Source organism: Amborella trichopoda, chromosome 1 (assembly GCF_054954075.1).
Source record: "Amborella trichopoda isolate Santa Cruz 75 chromosome 1, AtrichopodaSantaCruz75HAP2 v2.0, whole genome shotgun sequence".
In the NCBI taxonomy this organism is placed as follows: Eukaryota; Viridiplantae; Streptophyta; class Magnoliopsida; order Amborellales; family Amborellaceae; genus Amborella; species Amborella trichopoda.
This window is the reverse complement of record NC_142336.1, coordinates 52,779,915-52,801,131: the sequence shown is the minus strand read 5'-3', so window position 1 is coordinate 52,801,131 and position 21,217 is coordinate 52,779,915. Positions and strand designations below refer to the sequence as shown.

The 21,217-nt window shown below is 38.1% G+C and overlaps 2 protein-coding genes across 4 annotated transcripts; both read left to right on the top strand.

Annotated features, from left to right (window-relative positions):
• The first annotated feature begins 544 nt into the window (after positions 1-544).
• Positions 545-13,524, top strand: DEG1 (DegP protease 1). 3 transcript variants are annotated; one of them, XM_006844922.4, is made up of 8 exons: positions 545-1,202; positions 6,321-6,443; positions 7,530-7,701; positions 7,979-8,016; positions 10,066-10,264; positions 11,302-11,454; positions 12,105-12,239; positions 13,169-13,524. In XM_006844922.4, exons 1-8 carry the CDS (start codon positions 766-768, stop codon positions 13,244-13,246), a joined length of 1,335 nt encoding a protein of 444 aa, XP_006844985.1. In that variant the 5' UTR covers positions 545-765; the 3' UTR covers positions 13,247-13,524. The 3 variants fall into 3 exon arrangements, 2 of the variants coding, with proteins under 2 accessions (XP_006844985.1, XP_020523178.1); XR_016060165.1 differs by having other exon boundaries at positions 546-1,202; positions 10,066-10,658; XM_020667519.2 differs by having other exon boundaries at positions 546-1,202; positions 11,302-11,463.
• Positions 13,525-13,826: 302 nt separating this feature from the next.
• Positions 13,827-16,332, top strand: LOC110007312 (uncharacterized). The gene is made up of 2 exons (XM_020667520.2): positions 13,827-14,981; positions 15,083-16,332. The coding sequence occupies exon 2, from the start codon at positions 15,087-15,089 to the stop codon at positions 15,510-15,512; it is 426 nt and encodes a 141-aa protein (XP_020523179.1). The 5' UTR covers positions 13,827-14,981; positions 15,083-15,086; the 3' UTR covers positions 15,513-16,332.
• The last annotated feature ends 4,885 nt before the right edge of the window (positions 16,333-21,217 follow it).

Sequence of the window (21,217 nt, the reverse complement as noted above, 5' to 3'; positions counted from 1 at the left end):
AATACTGCAAATATAGTTGTTTTCTAAAAGTGTGGTTGCATCCTACTATGATACAACTGTTGCATGAAATCATTGCCTTTATTTTAAAATAGTATTTAAATGAATATAAATATATTTTATGTTATACTATTAAAATAATATAATTAGATATTTAACCTAATATTCAAATATATTAAAATATATATTTTTATTTTTAGGTTGGGTCCAATCGTGTTTGGATCTAATAAGTTTCTTTTAGGTCTTGGTCTTGGTTTGGATGGACCCGACCCAACGATAGGGTGGCCTAGCCCGGCCCTAAAAGCCTACAGTTTGGGCAAGAAAATGTGACCTAAAGATTGGGTCTACGCCAAGGCAAGAGAGGCAAGGCCAGGTTCGGCCCGGGCCCGGCCAGCCCTATTTTGTTCACCCGGCCTGGCCCGACCTAGATAGCCCTTGCCCAAACAGGGAAATAAGGCCTGTATGGGCCAAGCAAGGCCCGGCCCGCTCTCGAGAAAGGCTTGCCAGCATTGCTCTACAAACATTGCGTAACGGTGGTGCCCTAGAATATTCAAAACATAGCCCAACAATATGGTGAGAGACCAAGGGGGCGGGGATTGCTTGGTTGATGAACCCTAGAATATTCAACAACAAAATATATGCATAAACTCAAGACAAAGAAAGGTAAAATATATATACTAACTGGAATAAAGAAGAACCTCCATATCTTACGAGTATTTAATCTACGCCACAATCAATCCCTTCTCAGCACCTGTCAGGAAGGCAGGCATGGCTGCCTCTCCTCTCATTTCCTCTTCCCACTTTCTCTCTCTCTCCTCTAAACCCAACAAACCCACCCCTCTCCCTCTCCTCAATTTCTCTCACTACAAATCTCTTCGCCCTCCAAAACCCATTTCAGCCTCTCTCTCGGCAAGCTCCCCCACTACCTTCACCAATAATAACAGGTCTAAACTTCTTGAGCACTCTGGGCTTTGTGGGTTTGTATTAGACAGGTTGTTAAGTTTCTCTCTCAAGAATTTGCAGCCTGTTGTTGTCCAATGGGCCTCTCTCGCTCTAGCCTTGAGTGTGCTGGTTGGAAATGTAGACCCATCTGCTGCTTTCGTGGTGACACCTGCTCGCAAACTGCAGTCTGATGAGCTCGCCACTGTTCGCCTGTTCCAAGAGAACACCCCTTCAGTCGTTTATATTACCAATCTTGCTGTTCGGTAAGCGAATATCTCTCTCTTCATTTTCCTTACATTTTTTTAATTGCGATTTTTGTGGGTTGCAAGTGGGTGTTTCTTTTTTTCATGATATGAATGTGGTTTATTCCTTCTCTCTCTCACTTCATTGTTTAATTGTCTCACTTTCTAATTTGTATTAATTTTTCCCCTTTGAGGAACTGCACTGTTACTTTGCATCTTGGTGACCTGTTTTTTCTAAAGAATGTTGTATATCTGTCTCACTCTTACTCTCTCTCCATTTGTTATTTTTTATTTGTTTTTCCCGTTCATAATAGTTTTATTGATTGTGTTATGTAATTGATTTTCTTCCTTATTGACAAACTGGAGTTTTTTCATGGTTGTAGCTTGGTGAGGGAATATGGTATTTATTAGGTTTGTTGATTAAAGTAAATAAAGCACAAAAAATGATGGTTTTACCATGAACTTAGAGTAGAGGCACATAAAAAATCCAGTGTCTTTGAGACAATTGACAACCCCCATTGGAAATCTACAAGCACAAGAAATGATATGTAGGATACAATGAATTTTATTTCGACATCATTATAATCATGTTTAAAGGAAATTCAAACACAAAATTATAATTCCAATAAATTAAATGTAATGAGCCATATATACCAAAAACTCTTTATATTTTATGAAATGATATTTTTCATAATCTTAGCATATAATTTACATTTGTCACTATGATTTTTTTCACAAATGAGGAAGTATCCTGATTGAACCGTATTTCTTATGATTAAGACTTCAAGAATCACCCATAGAGATAGCACTATTATCCATCCTCCACTGGTCATAGGATTTAAAACATAGCTTATCAGTCCTCATTTCCAAATAAGTTAACTTTGCAATGATAGTTATGTAAGTTTCTTTAATCACCTTTGCTCGTGGTGTTGGCTTAATTACTAGCTTCCCCACATACAAAGCTGTCTCCTTTCTTCAGTTTCAACTTCTGCTTGTTCTCAAACTTATTATTCCCCATTTATTTTTTTAGGGAGAGTGACACTTAATTGACACAGTGATTGTATGATACAACCATATAAACTAGAAAGAACCAAAAGAGGGGGGATTCAGGCACTGGCTTGATTGGTTACAATGCTGACAGGTGCAACCAGTGATTTAAAAGTCGCCGACTTGGCATAGAATCGGCTGATTCGAACTGGGAATCGGACATCCTGTGTCGATTCCTTTGTAAAGTGGAGAATCGGCCGGTTCTAGAGCAAAACCGGCGATTCTATACATATAATCTCCCGATGACATCATGACTCGCCCGATTCGCCTGGTTTTGTGACATCAGAAATCGTACAAAAATTGGTAATTACGGTTAAACGCCACGTATCCCTCGTCACAAGTCTGACACTCCTCCTTGCGTTTCGCACACGAAAGGCGTTGATAGCAGAGTAGTATTTATTCTCGTCAGTTTTCTACTGTGGGTTCGATGTGGGATAATTGTGGTGAAAGGTAATAGCTGAAAAGGGGATATAATATAATCTTTAAGTCGGCCTACTAATATCAGAAATCAACTTGTAATGTGGTGGTTAGCATCCGCTTTTTCCTTTGGACGTCGCGGGATCAACTTTTGGGCAAGTTCCCACATCCTTCCCTCCTCACAAACAAATAAAAGTTTTTTTTTACAAAATAATTTATTTTTACAAAAAATAAAAGTTCTTTGTAAAAAAAAAAATATTTTTCTCATAAAAAAAAAAATATGGTTCTTATAAAAAAAGAAGAAGAAGAAGTGATACAACAAAATTTCTTTTTGTTGTAAAAAAAAAAATAGATGTATAAAAGTTTCTTGTAAAAAAAGATATAAGGTTCCTATTAAAAAAAAAAAAAAGAAAAAGAAAAAAAAAAAGAAAAAAAAAGAAAAAAAAAAGGTAATACAACAATATTTCTTTTTCTAGTCAAAAAATAAAAGTTTATTGTAAAAAAAATAAAATTTTCTTATCAAAAAAAAATAAAAAAGGTAATACAACAAGTATTTCTTGTAACAAAAAAAAGTTCTTGTTAAAAAAAAGGGTAATACGACCAGCATTTCTTGTAAATAAATAAATAAAATTATAAAAGGTTATCGTCAAAAGAAATAAAAGGTTTTTGTCAAAACAGGATCAAAGGTAATACATCAAGTATTTCTTGTCAAAAAAATAAAAGGTTGGATTTATTATTATTTGTATAATAAAATAATTATAAAATGTAAAACAACAATTTTAATTTCAGTATATAATGTTCTCCACCAATTCGAGATTTTGGTGGCTATTTTTCATCGATTTAAACCATTCTTTATTGTAGTCCATGTATGATTATATACTTCATCCATGATAATTCTATGATTTTTCTTTTGTGTGATGTAAATTTAATGGTTAAAATAAATTCATATAGGAAAAAACATCTCAATATTTACATATTGATGAAAAAATGAAAATTAATAATGTAGTACCCCGATTTCTTATTGGATTCCTAAAAAACAACATTTATAATAAATTTTAATAATTTTTTTAGATTTTTTTTAAAGCTTAATCCAACCGATTCGGTCGATTCCCGATCCGGATCACCGATTCACCGATTTGGATGGATTTTTGGGGTGCCCGATCTGGGGCACCGATCCGTTTTTTAAACCATTGGTTGCAACAGTATGTCCTAGGATTGAATCTCACCATTCATCCGCCCAAATTAGAAAGAACCAAAGGCCAAGAGAGATGTGAAGATGCCATCTCTGGAATGTACAAACAATAGGTGCCTCTAAACATTCCAATCCCGCCTTTTCTTTTGGCAAGAAAAGTATCTGTATTAAATGGGTACTTAAAAGTGATCATTATCATCATTAGAGCCTTATCTCAACTATTTGGGGTCGGCTATAATGTAGATTCAAGATTGATGGTAAGTTGCGGCAAAGTTTTACGCTGGCTGCCTACCTAACACAACTGTCTCCCTTGACTTGGGCTAGGGACCGGTAGGGGGACCAGCCAAGGCGGAGTTGGGTATATTCTACAGAATTGGACAAAGCCTTCGTAAAAAATGACATTGTGCAGTCTTGCAAAATGACTAAGCAGCCAGAGGGGAGCAAAAATTGCAAAATAGTTTCACACTTCAAGGTAATTGAGAACTAGAGTCATGTTGAGAGCCCCTGTTTAGCCAAGAGATCTGAAGTGCTATTATCCTCTTGCCAAGTATGATGAAAAGTGAAATTAAGTGACATGTTTATCAAATATGTCTCTTCAAAAGTCTGATCCAGCCTCCTTGGATGGGTAAAGACTCTATTGATGGATAGAGAATGCATTACATTAGATTTCGACTAAACATTCCACTCCTTTTGCTAAAGCATCCGCCTTCTCATCAGCATTTTGAGGGAGATGGCACAAAGGGACCTATTGTAACTTTATAACTTCCTCAACAATATCTCTACCTCTCTAGGGGGCGTCTACCTACTAATTGGGCTACTGGATTGCATTGAGGCAATCACCTTATGTAACTACGGGGATTCAAGGATGGTTTATAGCAATTCTTACTTTCTCATTAAAGGCTTTCTCTTCTCCATTGACTAATTAGGGATCTCCAAAGGGCCCGAGAAGAACATGAGTGCAATCTCTGAGGTATCTCTTACAATGCGCAAATTTCTGCCTGGCCTAAGGGACCCCTAAAAAACTGTTGACTGGTCAAATCCAGGACACCACATCTTCCATATAATCGAGCTAGCATAAGCAATCTGTGGCTAACTACACATGAGATCAAATCTATGTTCAAGAAAGGTTATCAGTTGGTTCAAATCTAGCTCGTGGCGGCTGAAAACCAAACAAAGCAGTCGAGCTAGACACCAAGGCAAAGCGCGGAGGAACGATATGCGGTAGTCTAGTATGTAAGTAAGAAATCAATCTTGCTCTGCCCACAAACAAGGGCCTTGCTTGGCAAAGAGTGGCGTTCAAGTGACAGAGCTAGTTGGCCGCCTAGAAAGGGACCTTCAGGGCAGGGATGTGTTCCCCTTTCCCTATTATGGGCACAAGAGGGACTTTTCCTCTAAAGCCTTCTTCCTCTCTCTGATCTCAAAACCAATTTTGTCCCCATCCTGGAAGCCGCAGCTGACCTGGCCTATCTTTCTGACTCGCTAGTGTGAACTGACTTGCCGAGAGTATGAAAAGGAGAATATTTCTCTGAACTACTGCAAGTGATGTTCTCTGTGCAGTGCCAACACCAAGAATTGTGTACTTCAGAAACCTTTGCTGTGGATATACGAGCCCGGACTGCAATCCACACTAACATATGATGTGTTAAAGCGAATGCAGGTCAGGCTTCATAGAAACATGGAGGGCCTGAATCTAACTTTATACATAACCAGGTGATTGATGTTTTCAACCAAGGGTACTGTATAATAGTCAGTTTTAAGAGTTAAATACTGATAGAGTGGAGAGACCAATAAAATATATTATGGCATTGGCCAATATATTGGATTGGAAATTGGGAGAACAAAACTGGTGTGATATTTTCTGTTTGTTGAACATTTTTAATAAAGGATTTTAGTGACTATGTTGCAAAATATTTACAAAGATAACTGATTTAACTGATCTATAATGGTTATAAAATTTGAAATCTGATGTATTGGTCTTTACACTGTTATGTACAACTGATGCATTTAAAAATATTTCGATGTTTCACTGTATCACCCTCTCTTGACCAAGTGCACATAAACAAACCTGGAGGCAAATATCTGACGTGATGACACTTTTTTGAACATTGAAATGATTCTGCCCTATAATTTCCTTGGAAGATAGACCCCGAGAATGATCAATCTGTGAGCACTTTCATTAATACTTCGTAGACTTCTTCTCCCCTCTAACTATTCGGTAGGCCATATCCTTCCAAATCCCACAAATAATTCCAAAGGAAATAAGTTTCCAAAGTCACCAATCTTGCATACCTCCCCAAGAACAAAATAGCCACCAATTCCAACATCATGAATTATTTGTTTGTTTATTTGCTCTTTGGGTGAGTTAGAAAATGACATTTTTAGTTGCTTTTCGCTCAAAATTTTCTTTGACAATTTCTGTGCTTTTTGTCCCTTTGTGATTTGTTTTGGCGTGGTTTTTAGCTGTTGGTATGTGCAATATGCAGGCAAGATGCATTCACTCTGGATGTATTGGAGGTTCCCCAAGGTTCTGGATCAGGGTTTGTGTGGGACAAGGATGGTCATATTGTCACAAATTATCATGTAATTCGAGGCGCTTCTGATCTGAGGTTTGAGCTGATTTACTATTTTTTTTGGATTTCTAATTCCACAGCATCTGCAGAAGAGCAGATAGGTTTATAATTTATGTATACTGTAAGACCATCTACCTCTGGTACAGAAATGTTACCATTGCTTGAAATCGGGTGGCTAGGGGTAAGTCACAAAGTTTGAGAGACTTTGAATATGGTCAATGGAACACCCCCAACCACTTGATTTCATATATGATGACTAAGGGTGGTTGTAACCTTCTTGTACTAACGATAAATGGTTTCGTTGTATTCTTCTTCCCAATTTATATAAATCATTTAACTTGATTAATCCTCAACTAAATTTTCTTTCTTATTAAGGATCTCAAAATGATAAAATTATTACTTGTGTGGGTTGTTTGGTTACTGAAAGTTTGATCAATAATCTATTGCCCTTAATTCTATTAGGTCTGCTTGGTTCATTGCGTTTCTGCTTGGTTTATTAGCTCAATAAGTTTATGGTATGAGACTTTCTCTATTTTGGGATCCAATATAAATCAATACCATGCTTTATTTCTGACTCCCATAAGAATCCTTTCCTGTCAATTTTCCTGACTATACCTAAGATTGCATTCATGTTTGTGTGCATGTAACTTCTTAGTTTTTGATAATGTGGGTTGATTTCCTTACTGAGACTTCATGGAACTACTTTGATATCTCTTCCTCACATTCCTCTGCCAGTCTCTCTTAACAGCTAAAATTATTCTGTGATACTCAGGTGACATCCACCTTCTGTTCCTACTGATGTATAGTTGGAGATTAACAATACCTTGTCGACCCAACTCCTATTAATCTTCTACCATCATACAACGGGGCCAGACGGTGCCTATAGCCTTCATGTGTCATATATCTTACATCCTTGGATTATGTTATACTTTCACATGGGATATTCTCCTAAAATATATATACAATAGGAAATAATCCGTTGATTTCTGGTCCCCTCTTAAACTTCTCCCCTCTATGTATGTGTTCTTATAACATAGAATTTTTTTTTTTTTTTGAGGGAAGTTAACTATTATAACATGGAAGTTTTTAAACTCATACTTTCCACTCGATCAATATATCAAGGGTCACTCTTGCTGATCAGAGCACATATGAGGCAAGAGTTGTGGGGTTTGATCAAGACAAAGATGTTGCTGTATTGCGAGTTGATGCCCCTAAGGATAAACTCAGACCAATACCTGTTGGTGTTTCTGCTGATTTACTTGTTGGTCAGAAAGTATATGCCATTGGGAATCCGGTGAGTTATCTCGACTTATTGATCTTAGGGCATGTCAAAAGGTGAACTAGTGTACTTCTGATTAGTTCTTTTAATCCCTAAATCTTTTATCAAATTAATATCCTTTCAGTAGCTATCTTTAGGTCTCTAATTTTTATATAGCTGGTTTGAGCTACTATTCAAACTTGCTTTTTATGTGCTGATTAGTTATCCAAAATAAGAAATTATTCATGATGATTGAATATTTGGAGTATTTGAAACAGACACACTGATGCTTTTTAAATGCATGTTCTTTCAGTTTGGCCTTGACCATACACTTACAACGGGAGTTATCAGGTGAGGCAAATTATCTCTGGCTGACATTCTCAAAAAAAATATTTAAAAAAAAGGAAAAAATCTATAGCTGACCAGAGTAATGTGTAGTTTTCTATTCAGAAATAGATACAGAGATCTTATTGTGGCAATTGTTTCTCATATCTACTACACAAGTGAGAGACCAGTTATTCTGTAGGAGTCCATTTTTATGCACACCACTTTTATTCCTCTCATAAGCAATGAATTTGAATGATCCTATCACGAAAGGATAGCATATGGCATTAATTAAGTGTAGAAAATTATGATACTTGAAATTCTTCCCCTTTTTATCGATATAGTTTGTATTGGATTAGTTGCTTGGACAGATATTGCTTGAAATTTTGGGGAAAGAAAGAACATGAAATGGACTATAGGAAAAATCCAGGAGAATCGTGGTCCCGGAAGACCAAGATTTGCAGCAGAAAGTTACGGAAGGATGATAGATCTCAATTGCTCATTGGAGTTATTTTATGCAATGCCATTTTTAATCTATACTTTCAAATAATTCTCTCTTTCCCCCCTTCAAAAAAAAAAAAACAGGAAAAAGACTTTAATCATTACTACAAATCTATGTTACATAGGCACGGACACACTTGTCTATTTATGACATAGATACGAGTGTCAGAAACGTGAATCCTAAAAAATAACTTCTAGACACAACACGTTCGTACACTCTACAAGCATTAAAATATATGCGTACATTCATATATACACATTAAAATCTATTTGTAGTTCACATATGCATTTATACATAGAATAATTCATGTCATACAACAATAGTAAAGATTCTAAAAATAAAAAAATAAAATTAATTGTCCAAAAAAGGTCACTTCGTGAATCTAAATTTTATTCATCAAAATTTCTTCTAGACCTCCAAGGTCGCAGCATAATAATATGGAAAAAAAAGTACAATAAAATTTAAATAATATCAAAATACTAGTACAAGCTCTCAAAGCTAGCAAAAGTCAATTGCTAGGGCAACAGAATGTACAATACAATTCACGCTATTAATGGCAAAAAAGATCAGGGAATAATAAATATTTTATATGACAAGCAACAAAAAGGGTTGAGAGAAAAGTTGAAGAAGAGAGATGAATATCCAGTGGTCCACAGCTTGGAGAAGGATAAAAATGTGGTCCACGGGATTTGGAAAGGGTGGTCTACGGCTTGGAGAGGAAGAAACCAATTGGGGAGGGAAAAACCCTAGAAAGTTTTATGGTAGTCAAAGTAAATCTGTATTTTTTACTTATAGTAACAATCATTTATGGAAACCCTAATTTGATAAATAAAAATGTTTTTATTGTTTATTCTAAACTACTTATTATATTCTAAAATAATTTATATTTTTAAAATAAAATATTTTTAAATGAAGAATGAAGTTTCAAAAAATTCTTAAATGGCGGTAGCATTGCTAAGCCCCATAGTGAGGTCTCTGACTCCATTCTCACCAAAGGGTAGGGCCCCAAATCCTCATTGACTTACCACGTTTTTTTGAGAATGGCTTCGGGCTTTGGCGGTAAGCATTGCTGAGCCCCATGGTGAGGTCTTTGACTCCATTCTCACCAAACGGTAGGGGCCCAATTCTCCACTGACTCGCCACTTTAATTACCCAAAAAAAAAAAAACATAACTTAAAAAATCAAATGTCTAAAAAAGAGACCCCTAAGTGGATACTTAATAGAGTATCGTATACGTGTCCAAGAGTGTCGACACGCGCATCCATGTCCAATAAGTGTGGACACATGATCAGATCCCCGGACACATGTGTCTATGTTTCATAGCTGCAAATTTTAATTTAGAATGGCGTGCTAAATATTACTTAGATAGCACGATCTGTTCTAGCTCGGGGTTACATAATTTTTCATAGAAATATTATGTCCTGTACAGTTGTTATTCCTATTCATTTGTCAATTTAGATAATAAAGGCCTTTTGTGATTTAAACTGATATGGTTGATACCAAATTACCAAAGCAATATTCTTGACACTAATTTCAGTCATATTGAGGTTTTTCTTCTTCTTGTTCCTTCCCAGTGGACTTCGAAGAGAAATAAGTTCAGCCGCAACAGGGCGTCCTATACAGGATGTTATACAGACTGATGCAGCAATCAACCCTGGGAATAGTGGGGGACCTCTCCTTGATAGCTCAGGAAGTTTGATTGGAATAAACACTGCTATATACTCACCTTCAGGAGCATCTTCTGGTGTTGGATTCTCTATTCCTGTTGATACAGTGCGTTTATTACTTTGAATCAATTGGCTAATCTACAGACACAGACACATGCATGAGTGCACTCATATAGGACGAAAAGTTGATGGTCCCAAGGGCTGATTCTGTAGTCATGGTCTCTCCCCCAAATCCACTCCTTTTGGTTGGGTGGGTGACCAACAAAGGATCCAAAGTCAGTCTCCTCCACTCTCCAAGATCCCTTTGCTCCAAAAAAAAAAAAAGATTCTAGGAATCCAATTCCTCCAAGATCAAATCTGAGCCATCCATTTGATAGATGTTGGATCTTGAGGCTTTCGAGCTTTCTGAAGCTCAAGGTCAAAATCAGTTGTAGGAAAGTTTTTTGGAGGCTATTGGATCCTTTTTGGGCCACTCACAGTATGAAAGTTGTGGATTTAGGGTAAGGATATTGCCATAACATTTTCCATTGGATTAATGGTGTAATTTTGAATATATATATATGTATAGCTTGGGTAAGCCCACTAGCTCATGGAATAGTATAAGCCCAATGGCCTAGATTGAATATGGATCAATGTAGTATTTGAATTTTAATTTATTTTCTACAAATCCAAATCACTTGAAATTTTAGGCGTGTATTATTCTCATCAAGCCACACCTAATAAAAATATAAAAAAAATAATTCACGAAAAACACATTGACCAAAATACCCCTGAAACTTTTCGAGGGTATTTTGGTAAAATTATTTAATGTAAAATAGTTTTTGATATTTTTCGAAGATTCACCTATTTTTGATGTACACATCCTCCAAATTTCAAGTGATTTGGATTTGTAGAAAAAAAATTAAAATTCAAATACTACCGGACATTCGTGATCGTCAGATTGGCCTAGATTCAATCTGGGCCATTGGGCTCATTTTTTCCTGTGAGTTAGTGGGCTTACCCTAGCATTATATATATATATATATATATATATATATATATATATATAAATATATATATATAGGTGTGTGTGTGCACACGTGCATTCTTGTGTGTGTATGTTGAGGCTTTGTCTTTAGTCATCAGAATTGTTTTGTCTTTCAGGTAAGTGGCATTGTGGATCAATTGGTGAAGTTTGGTAAAGTTACCAGACCTATTCTAGGGATTAAATTTGCACCAGATCAGTCCGTTGAGCAATTGGGTGTTAGTGGGGTGCTCGTGTTAGATGCTCCTGCAAATGGACCAGCTGGCAAAGCAGTACGCATTGTAAATTGGAATAGGATTTAACTTGTTTTTTGGGATGATATGAACCTTATATTCATGAAGTCTATTGAATAATTTTACGATATTTTTCCCGTTAATATTGGAGATGCTTCCATTTGTTGTGGTTGGATTTTGCTTTCATCTCAACCACAAATATATATATCCTCTCTTGACGGGCAATGGAGAATTTCATTAAAGAGATGAGAAACTAAGGATGTCTTGAGTTTAAGTAGTGTCATATACTGGGATTGTTGGTCTTTTTCTTCTTTCCATATGTGTATGACTAGGATTTTCAAAAGGAAAATGTGTCTAAACTAATTACTTTGACCTATGATGTGCTGAAACTGTTGCTCTTTGCATTCTAGCAGGAAACAATTGTAATGTGCTGTAATGTTAAACAAAAAGGAAAAAAAGAAACATGGGTATGATGGTTTTACTTCTAGGTGTTATTAGAGGAAGAGTAGAGTTTATGATCCATAGGAAATGGTAGATGCAAGTGATTGCATCACGTATTGACTTTTACCAAATGACAAACTGTGCAAATATGTTGACTATGTCATATAGTATGTTTTATAGTTGCAACTAGCAAAGTACCGCTCCAAGTTTACATGTATATCCAACGATAGATGTTTATTTGTTTTCAGGGTTTACAATCAACAAAGCGAGATGCCTATGGCCGCCTTATTTTGGGTGATATTATAACATCTGTGAATGGGAAGAAAGTCACGAATGGTAGTGATCTATACAGAATCCTTGATCAATGTAAAGTGGGTGATCAGGTAAAACCATGATCTCAGGTTCTCTATCCTTAAACAACTCATTTGTGCTCTTTTTTCTTTTTTCTTCTTTGGGCCGATTGCAGTCAATAATGTCCAGTGAAATGCTGGAGGTTGATGGAGAGTGTGACCCATTAGAATTGGGTGACTCCAATGATAGACCCGACTCTATCTCTCTTTCACTGTCCAATTGTTTTTTTTAAGGAAACCTTCACTGTCCATCATTTCATTGGATGGTGATGATCCAATGGCCTACTGTTCCACTATCCATTTGAATTATAATACACGTTCCTTATCTTCTTTTATTGAATACCATATTTCAAAAATATTGTGCTACTTTTTTAGCTTAAGTTTGGTCTGGAGTCAGCTAAAATTCAGAGTATAGTGATAAAGAAGTTCGACGGAATTCTCCATATTAACAAACTGTGTGACCTGTTTCAAATTTGAAATTTCATTGTGAAGGTACAACTTGGTGCATATCTTGTAGATTCATTGTCTAGGACTCATTTAGACCTTTGGGAGTGTGAACCTTATCCGTGGCACGTTTTTTTGTTAGTTACTGATGGATCTTTTTTATTAGGTGACCTTTTTACTGAATTTTGCAGTGCAAAATTTATGGTTTTTGTAAAAAAATTGGAGAATAACTTATAAGAAATAATAAGAAATCGGGCTTGGGTCAAGACGGTAGAGGCTTGGTTTTCATAGCCCAAAACCTTGTAAAAAAAAAAAAACTTATTATGATCATGCTTTTTAAGTTCTGCTTGCAGCAATTGTGTCCATCCATGCCATTAGGCAATGAACTGGGGGAAGCATGCAAAATTTGAATGCGGTGCTGGCCATATACCCAAATGTGGATTGATAGAACCAGTTGTCCATCAATCCAAATGTTTATTTATTTATTTTTAGTTGTTTTGACTTGTTTAAAAAATTAGGTGACTGTGGAGGTTTTACGTGGGGATCATAAAGAAAAAGTTCCTGTTATCCTTGAACCGAAGCCTGATGAATCGTGAACCAGGTGATGGAGTGATACAAAGTAAATATGGTGTGCATTCTAGTGTATTTTATCAAGATGTGTATATCTATTGACGAAATTGTATATCTATCCATGAAAATATTTCTTTTCTTTTTATTTATCAATTATACTTTTCGGTGGTCTTCTTTGTACATAATATCTCATCCATTTGGACGCATAAATTTGGCCACCTCGATAAATTCAGTGCTCTGCGCTTATTTGTAAATGTTCTTATTCCTTTGAGAAAGTGAATTTTAATCAGAAATTCCAAGACAACATGCCTTCTTTCATGAAATCTTGGGGTGTTTCCTTCAGCATTTGGACCCTTCTTTAGCATCTAACAAAATACTGGAAGACCTTTTTTATGTTGAAAGTTTCTATTTCAATTTTGGAGAACTCCTGAACTAAGTACTGTATTTCGATAAAAATTATGGGCGAGCTTAAGAAAGTATGAGGTAAGTACTTAGCAGTGTTTTTAAAACCAGCGAGCAAGCTTCGGACCAGTGGGTGGGCGGTCCGGGTCTAATGCCTTGTCAAGTACAGAGAATTAGTACCCTACAAAGAGAGAGGATTCCACATGGAGGTGAACTCTAGGGGTAGGGGGGTGATAGGGGATGGAGGCCTTGAGATGGGAGGTCTTGTTTTCCAGAAAGTAGTTACGACTTTTGATCTTGCTGGAGGCCTGCTTTTGGGCGTAGACTTTCCTGTGGTAGGTTCTTTTTCTCCTCTGGCTAATGACACTTCTGGTTTGGGGGAGTGGGCCAAATGGGGATGGGGATTACCCTACGTCCCTGAAGTTAAGATTGTGGGGAGAATAGGGTAGTGTTTTTTCTTAGGGATAAGGAGGCTGCTAACGGGGCGCTTGTCAATCATTTTTGTCGAGTTAGAGGTAAACTCTTATCTTTGGATAGGTTGAAACCTTCTCATTCTTCTTTTCTGAGCAAGGAGAGCAAGTGGATCAGATTGTGGGGTGTCCCCTTGGATGCTTGGAATCTAGAGGTTATTCGCAATTTGTTGAGCATTTGTGGTGAGTTTTGTGATATTGATAAGGAATCCTTTCTTTAATGATTCAGACTTGAGATTTGTTAAGAGTTCGAATTTGGAAGCTGGTTGGGTCTAGTGTTCCGAAGTAAGCGAGATTGCAGGTGGGTCAAGAAAACTTTGCTATTCAAGTGTCCAGTGAGGAAGGGGAGAGGCTTGTACCATACTCCAGCCGGAGGTACGAAAGAGGAGGAGGAGTGGTCTATGGTATCTCATTCTTGGCCTAATCAGCGGTGGTGGTGGACAAAGGTTCGGGTCCGGTGGTGGCTACTCGGAAACAGTCTAGGGGATGTGGCAATCGGAGAAGGAATAGGCAGTTACGTCGTAACGGAAGCAAAGTTTTAAAATTCAAAAAGTGGGTTGTTATTGGGAGGTTTCCTACTTAGACGCAAGGATTTTCGGTGAATACTATGTTGAAAATCTCAAAAGATCTGGCTGTGGGCCCATCATCTTTCGGTACTCCTGACGGTGCACTTGCATGGCCTTATCCTCTTAATCGTAAGATCTCTGCTGTGGCGGCGGATCTGTGTCAGGTGTACCTTCCCTACCTTTGGTTGTGCGCGCAGCATTGGGAGTTGTGGAAGCCGCTCCACCTTTACCCCCCAAAGGAAAGATTTCCTACCCTGTCTAGGAAATCTCGTGCAGAGGACCCATTGTTGGATATTTCTAGGCCTTCCTTCTCTGATAAATCGGTATGGAACTCTATTATGATTCTCTGGTACCTACTTCTTGCTCTCTCCCGTCTTAGTTCTGCACCATCTCTGGTTCTTCAAGGTGTTCTATTATTGCACAGAGCGATGTATCCATTGCCGTACCGTAAAGCAGCAAGGAGGAGCATTTCTCAACAGAGACCATCCTTTGATCCCCTTAATGTTGATCCTCTCGCTATTGTGGCTCTGGATGAAGTAGAGTTAGACCCAATAGATGATGTTGATGAAGTGATACTGGAGGTTGGTGAAATAGAGGAACAGGTTATGGAGGAGTTTGAGGAGGATCCTGAGTTGATTGATGATGGTGATGCTGAAGAAGCTGTTGAAGATGAGCCCATACCGGATGATAGCTCGATGGACTTTGACCCTGCGATGGCATTCGTGGAGGTGGTTTCTTCACCATTACTCTCTGTGGTCCATCAGGACAGTGCTCCTGCAATGCTTTTTACCTCATTAGAAGTGACCCAAGATGCATCTGGAAGGCCTACTTCTGATGTTGAGGGTGCGAACTAGGATTCTGTAGAGGGTAATGTTGCTAACATGGCTGATGGCATGGGCATGGACTGTGATGTCCCAATCGGGGTTGTCTTTTTAGGAGATTATTGATCAGAAGAGGGAGGCTAAGAAAATGGTTTCGAAGGATCATAGCAAGCAGCCGGTCAAGTCTGATGATAAAACCCCAATTAAACCGGATGGTAAAGCATCCAAGGGGAATCTTAGCCCACTAGATCATTGCCTAGGCTTCTGGCTAGGGAATTATTCTTGGAGGTACAGCATCTGTAGCAGTGGCTATTCTTGAAGCTACTGTTGTGTAGGTGACCAGTGGATCTTCGTCAAGTTCACACTCTTCGTCTATGGATGAAGCACTAGAGGAAGCGATGGAGGAGACTATTCTACTTAAAGAGGTGTATTTTGGCACTCACTAGCAGGGATGGTCCAGGTTCTTTGTCTTACTTTTTAATGTCTATTATTTCATAGAATGTAAAGGGTTTGGGCGACCCCAAGCGAAAAAAGATGTCCTTTTTTTTGGTTGGCAAGTATAAGCCAACAATGCTTATTTTGCAGGAGACTAAACTTCCCAGACCTAGTATTTCTGGTGCTCGGGAAGTTTGGGACTTTGGTTCAATTGATTTTGTGGGGTTTGACTCTGCGGCGGCCTCGGGTGGCCTATGGATTTTGTGGGACTCAACAGTCTTGCAGTCTTTTGAGGTTGTGGTTAAGGATTTCTTTTTGGTGTTGGGCTTTTTGGGACCCTCTCCGGGTTTTCAATGGGGTTTAATGAATGTGTATGGGCCTCATCCTATTTCTCTTAAGGAAGGCTTTGTTAGTGACATGGATGCTGTTTTGTGTAACTTTAATTATCCTATTTTCCTAGGAGGGATTTCAATTTTATTCGCTGGCTAGATGAGGCGAGCTCAGGGGGACCAATTAAGTCGGCCATGAGACTTTTCAATAGGTTTATTGAGCCTCATGCTTTAATCGACCTTCCTATCTCAGGGGCTGTTTATACGTGGTCTAATGGGAGCATCTCTAATCTATTCATGTCAAAGTTAGATAGATTTCTTATTTCAGGGGACTGGTCTGATGCTTTTCCCCTCGCCTCTGTCAAAGCGTTACCTTGGCTGTCCTCAGATCTTACCTCCATTATGCTGAGTTTTAGAGCTGTTTCTTAGGGACCTAAGCTTTTTAGGTTTGAGATTGGTTGGTTACATGAAAAAGAAGTAACTGATATCATTAGAAATACATGGAAAAACACCATCTCAGTTGGGTCCCTTGATTTCCAATTACATAAAAAGCGCCTAAGTATAAAGCATAGGCTTATACAGTGGAAGACAGATAAGAGATATAGCATCAGAGGTAAGATGGAGGAGGTTAGTGCGGAAATCGAGTTGATTGATTCCAATATCCAAAATGAAGGTGATATAGCATCAGAGGTAAGATGGAGGAGGTTAGTGCGGAAATCGAGTTAATTGATTCCAATATCCAAAATGAAGGTGTGCTCTCAGAGCAAGTTGCTTTGCATAGACTTGATAAACTTAAAATACTACAGGATCTAAGAAGGGTGGAAGAAGTACATTGGAAGGAAAGATCGAGAAATAGATGGCTTAAATAAGGAGATCTTAATACTAAATTTTTCCACGCTATTGCAAGTGCTCGTAATAGGCAGAATGACTTATCAGGGATGTTAATTCCTAGTGTCGAGCCAGATGATAATAATGGAACGGTAAATTATGTTATTAGTCATTTCAAGAGAGCTTTAACGTCTGAGGTGAAATTCACACCTCGCTTAGGTCGTGTTCCATTCAAATCCTTGTCGGTGGAAGAAGCATCTCGATTGGAAGTTGGTGTTTCCATGGACATAGCTATGTTCTCTTTGCCAGGAGATAAGGCCCCTGGCCCTGATGGTTTTCCAGTTATTTTGTTCCATAAATTTTGGGGGTTGATTTCTATTGAGTTGTTGGAGATGGTAAGAGGATTCTTTAACATAAGTGAAATTTTTAAGGGGGTTAACGCTACTTTCATTGCGCTAATTCCTAAGAAATCGGTGATTGCTAGTTTGGGGGATATTAAACCTATTAGTCTTTTGACTAGTTTGTACAAGATAGTGGCTAAGATTCTTGCACAGAGATTAAAACTTGTCCTTTCTTTGGTTTTCTCTGGACCTCAATCAGCCTTCATCAAAGATCGGATTATCACAAATAGTGTATTGATTGCACATGAATGTGTTCATTCAAGGGTGTTAAGTGGTAATCCAGGCCTACGATAGAGTGGAGTGCCGGATCTTGAAGAATATGAGTTTTGGTGATAAGTGGAGAAGCTGGATATATGGGTGCTTATCTTCGGCTCATTCACAATCCTTTATAAAAGCAGTCTGTGTGGTTTCTTTAGTACCTCACCGGGATTGAGACAAGGTGATCCCCTATCACCATTTTTGTTTACTATTTATACTGAGGGAGTTTCTTCAGCCTTTTATTGAACAATGTGGATAAGTAGGGGGAACTTCTCGGGGTTCAAGGTCTCAGAAGAGGGACCGTGTATCTCGCATTTGCTGTATGTTGACGATACGTTGATCTTTTGTGAGGCTGCTACTAGTCAAGTTAATAATATAACAACTTTTTTGAAATGCTGTGAGGTGGCTTTAGGACTGAAATTGAACTTTGCTAAAACCTCTATGTTTGGAATTAACTGTGATGAATTGATGGTGGCTGATTTAGTAGAGGTAATGGGATGCAAAGTAGACCGTTTTCTCATGACTTATCTGGGATTGCCAATTTCGGATGGGAGGCTTCCTATTACTGTATGGGACAGTGATCCAATTTAAGCTAGATTTGTAGAAATACAAACATTTATCCTTGGAAGGATAACTTTGCTTAGATGTTGTTTGGCAAATTTACCTGTCTACCAAATGTTTATAATTCAGATTCCCTTTGCAGTGACTAAGAAAATTGAAAGTATGATGATAAAACTTTTTATGGGGATCAAGAGATACTTCTAGGAAGTTTTATCTTCTGAGATGGGATAAGGTTTGTACACCCAAAAATGAGGGATGAGGAAAATTAAGTGGGTTAAACAAGCCTTATTTTGCAAATGGTGGTGGTGCAATTTGGTTTTTAGAGAGCAGCAGTGGTATGCGTCCTTGTGGCTAAGTATGGATTCGATAGGTGTGATATTTGGCCCGATCCAAGGAGAGGGAATAGGAATAAGTCGTATTTGTGGAGAGCCATCACTGTGTAAGCCATTGATTAACCGTAATGTGCGCTGGATTCTTGGGAGTGGTAATTACATAGCTTTTTGGCAGCAAAAGTGGATAGGGAATGTTCCCTTAAAATCAGTTTTCCCTAGTATCTATGAAAGGATGGCTAACCCTTATGCCATGATAGCAGATATGTTTGAGTTGAGCGGTAGCCAGATTGTTTGGAACATTGAATTACCGTACAATAGGGTCTCAGATGATCTTTTTGCTCAGAACTTCTGAATCAAGTATATATCCCTCAAGCAATGGTTGAAGATGAGGTAGTTTGGGACATAGAGGTTGATGGCTTATTTACGGTTAAATCTATGTTATCGCCTTTTATTCCATGATCGGTGATGATGGTCCTTGCCTGTAGTTGCCAAGATTTGGAAGTGGCCGATCCCTCACAAAGTTCAAGCATTTGTCTGGCTTGCGGCACAAGACAAGATTTTATTGTGGATAATTTGATAAAGGGGGTGAACCTTTTGCTAAATATTTGTCTTATGTGCAAAAATGATTGTGAAACAAGGGCCCATATGTTTCTTCATTGTTCTTTTGTCACAAGAATATGGTCGTGGTTTTTCACAACGGTTGGGGTGGGAATGCTACTTCGTGGTCAAGTGGTTGGAATCATCTCCGACCTATCCGTATCTTTCTTGTCTTCATTAGGAAAGTCTATTTGGCAAATTGCTAGAGGCTCCATACTATGGGAGATATGGAAAGAAAGGAATAGGAAGACCTTTGAAGGGATAAGCATTTCTTTTGAGAGAATTATGGAGAGAATTTTGCATTCGGTTTGGTTGCGGCTATGGGTTACTAAAAGGGGGCAAGATTTAGATGAAGTGGATGTTTGGATAAATCTATCGAACCTGTTCTTGATGGGATAATACAGACCAAAGGGGATTTGGATCCCTCAGGGAACTCTCGATGGCAGCTCCTTGAGGAATCCAGGGTTCGCTGGATATGGTGGAGTTGTAAGAAATTGGGAGGCGAATGTAGTCTTCTCCTATGCAGGTCCCCTAGGTGAATGCACTGCCAATTCAGATGAATTTCATTCCCTCCTTCATGGTTTGAAGCTTTTTGTTGCCAAAAGTTTAGGCTCATGTTGTGTGATTGAAGGCAATTCTTTGAATGTAGTGCAAGGGAGAGCAGTAAAGCCCCGTGGGAGCTTAGAGCTTTGCTATTGGAGGTTATGGATCTGATTAGACCTCTATCTATCTCATTTGTGCATGTTTTTAGGGAGGCTAACGGATTGGCAGATTCTTTAGCTAAAAGGCATGCATATCTTATGCTGATGTAATTTCGTTTCATTAATCTTTGATAAAGTTAGAGAACATTTATACATAAAAAAAAAAGAATTAGTACCCTACAAGAAAAGAAACGACATAAGAGTTGCTCTCCTCTGTCTGTTTCTTAGGCATTCAAGATATCACACCTCCGTGTGTGACTCCATTCCGCAGGTGAAGTCATAAATTACTTTGTTCCCTAGGCAAATTGTTGAACCGTATATGCATTCATTTTTAAGTGACAAATTGATTCAATTTTAAGTGGCAAAGATCTGAATCAGTGTATTTATGAAAAATCTGACAATCATTCTTATAAAAAAATAAAAATAAAAAAAATCGAACTTTGACTAACCAAGGCTATTTCTTAGAAAGTAAAAATTCTTGAAAAAAGAGACAGGAATACAACATATAAGAATATATTTGATATATTTTTTTTATTCTGTTTTTTGAGAGAAATGTTTTGACTCCAACATGTGAGGCCTCAATAAGGTGATTGCAGGTGCCAGATCTAGCTATAGATAACCCGACTTGACTGAAAAAATTGTACGAAAACCAAAGTCCATTGGGACAGCCACCTAAACTTGAACCAACCGGAGCCCTAAAAGAGCCATACATCAAAAACCAGGCCACCCGACAGAGTCTAGAACAACCCCAAGCAACACCAAGGGCACAGAAAATCCGAAATAATCAGTCTGGATTCAAGAACTACCAGTTTAAGAACAACTACATGGCAAATTACGTCGACTGCATTGAGAACCTCACCAATACGAGTACCAACCGTGTTCCGGCAAGTGACAAATGCGGAAGACAATGGTGGCAACCCCGTTGACGCTTTTGACAGCAACAACTTCTGATCGACTTAGAATGCACAAAAATTTCCATCATTACCTGCGATGGTGTCAAGCTCTATGCTCTATGGACAATAACATCGCTTTTTGATTGGTCGAGTTAACCGTCAATCGTTTAAAATTGGAACATGGGAGCTGAACCTAATATCTTCGCCATCAGTAACTGCTGTTGTTAACGCTGTTAATGATTTCTGATTGGTCGAAATCACCACCCAAAACCAAGTTCTTAGGCCGACAGATGGCAACAAGATACAACCATCATTACTTTGGTGACGATGTCTAACTGCCTCAACTGCAATATTAAAGGCTTCATGTCTCTGATTTCATCACGAAGAAGCTCCTAGCCCTGCC

What these genes read in the sequence shown, in the direction of transcription:
- DEG1 (XM_020667519.2), top strand. Translation starts at nt 766, where the DNA reads ATGGCTGCCTCTCCTCTCATTTCCTCTTCCCACTTTCTCTCTCTCTCC. An exon ending in CGAGGCGCTTCTGATCTGAG is followed by an intron (nt 6,444 to 7,529) that starts GTTTGAGCTGAT and finishes CAATATATCAAG; the next exon opens with GGTCACTCTTGCTGATCAGA. An exon ending in AATGTAAAGTGGGTGATCAG is followed by an intron (nt 12,240 to 13,168) that starts GTAAAACCATGA and finishes TTAAAAAATTAG; the next exon opens with GTGACTGTGGAGGTTTTACG.
- LOC110007312 (XM_020667520.2), top strand. Translation starts at nt 15,087, where the DNA reads ATGTATCCATTGCCGTACCGTAAAGCAGCAAGGAGGAGCATTTCTCAA.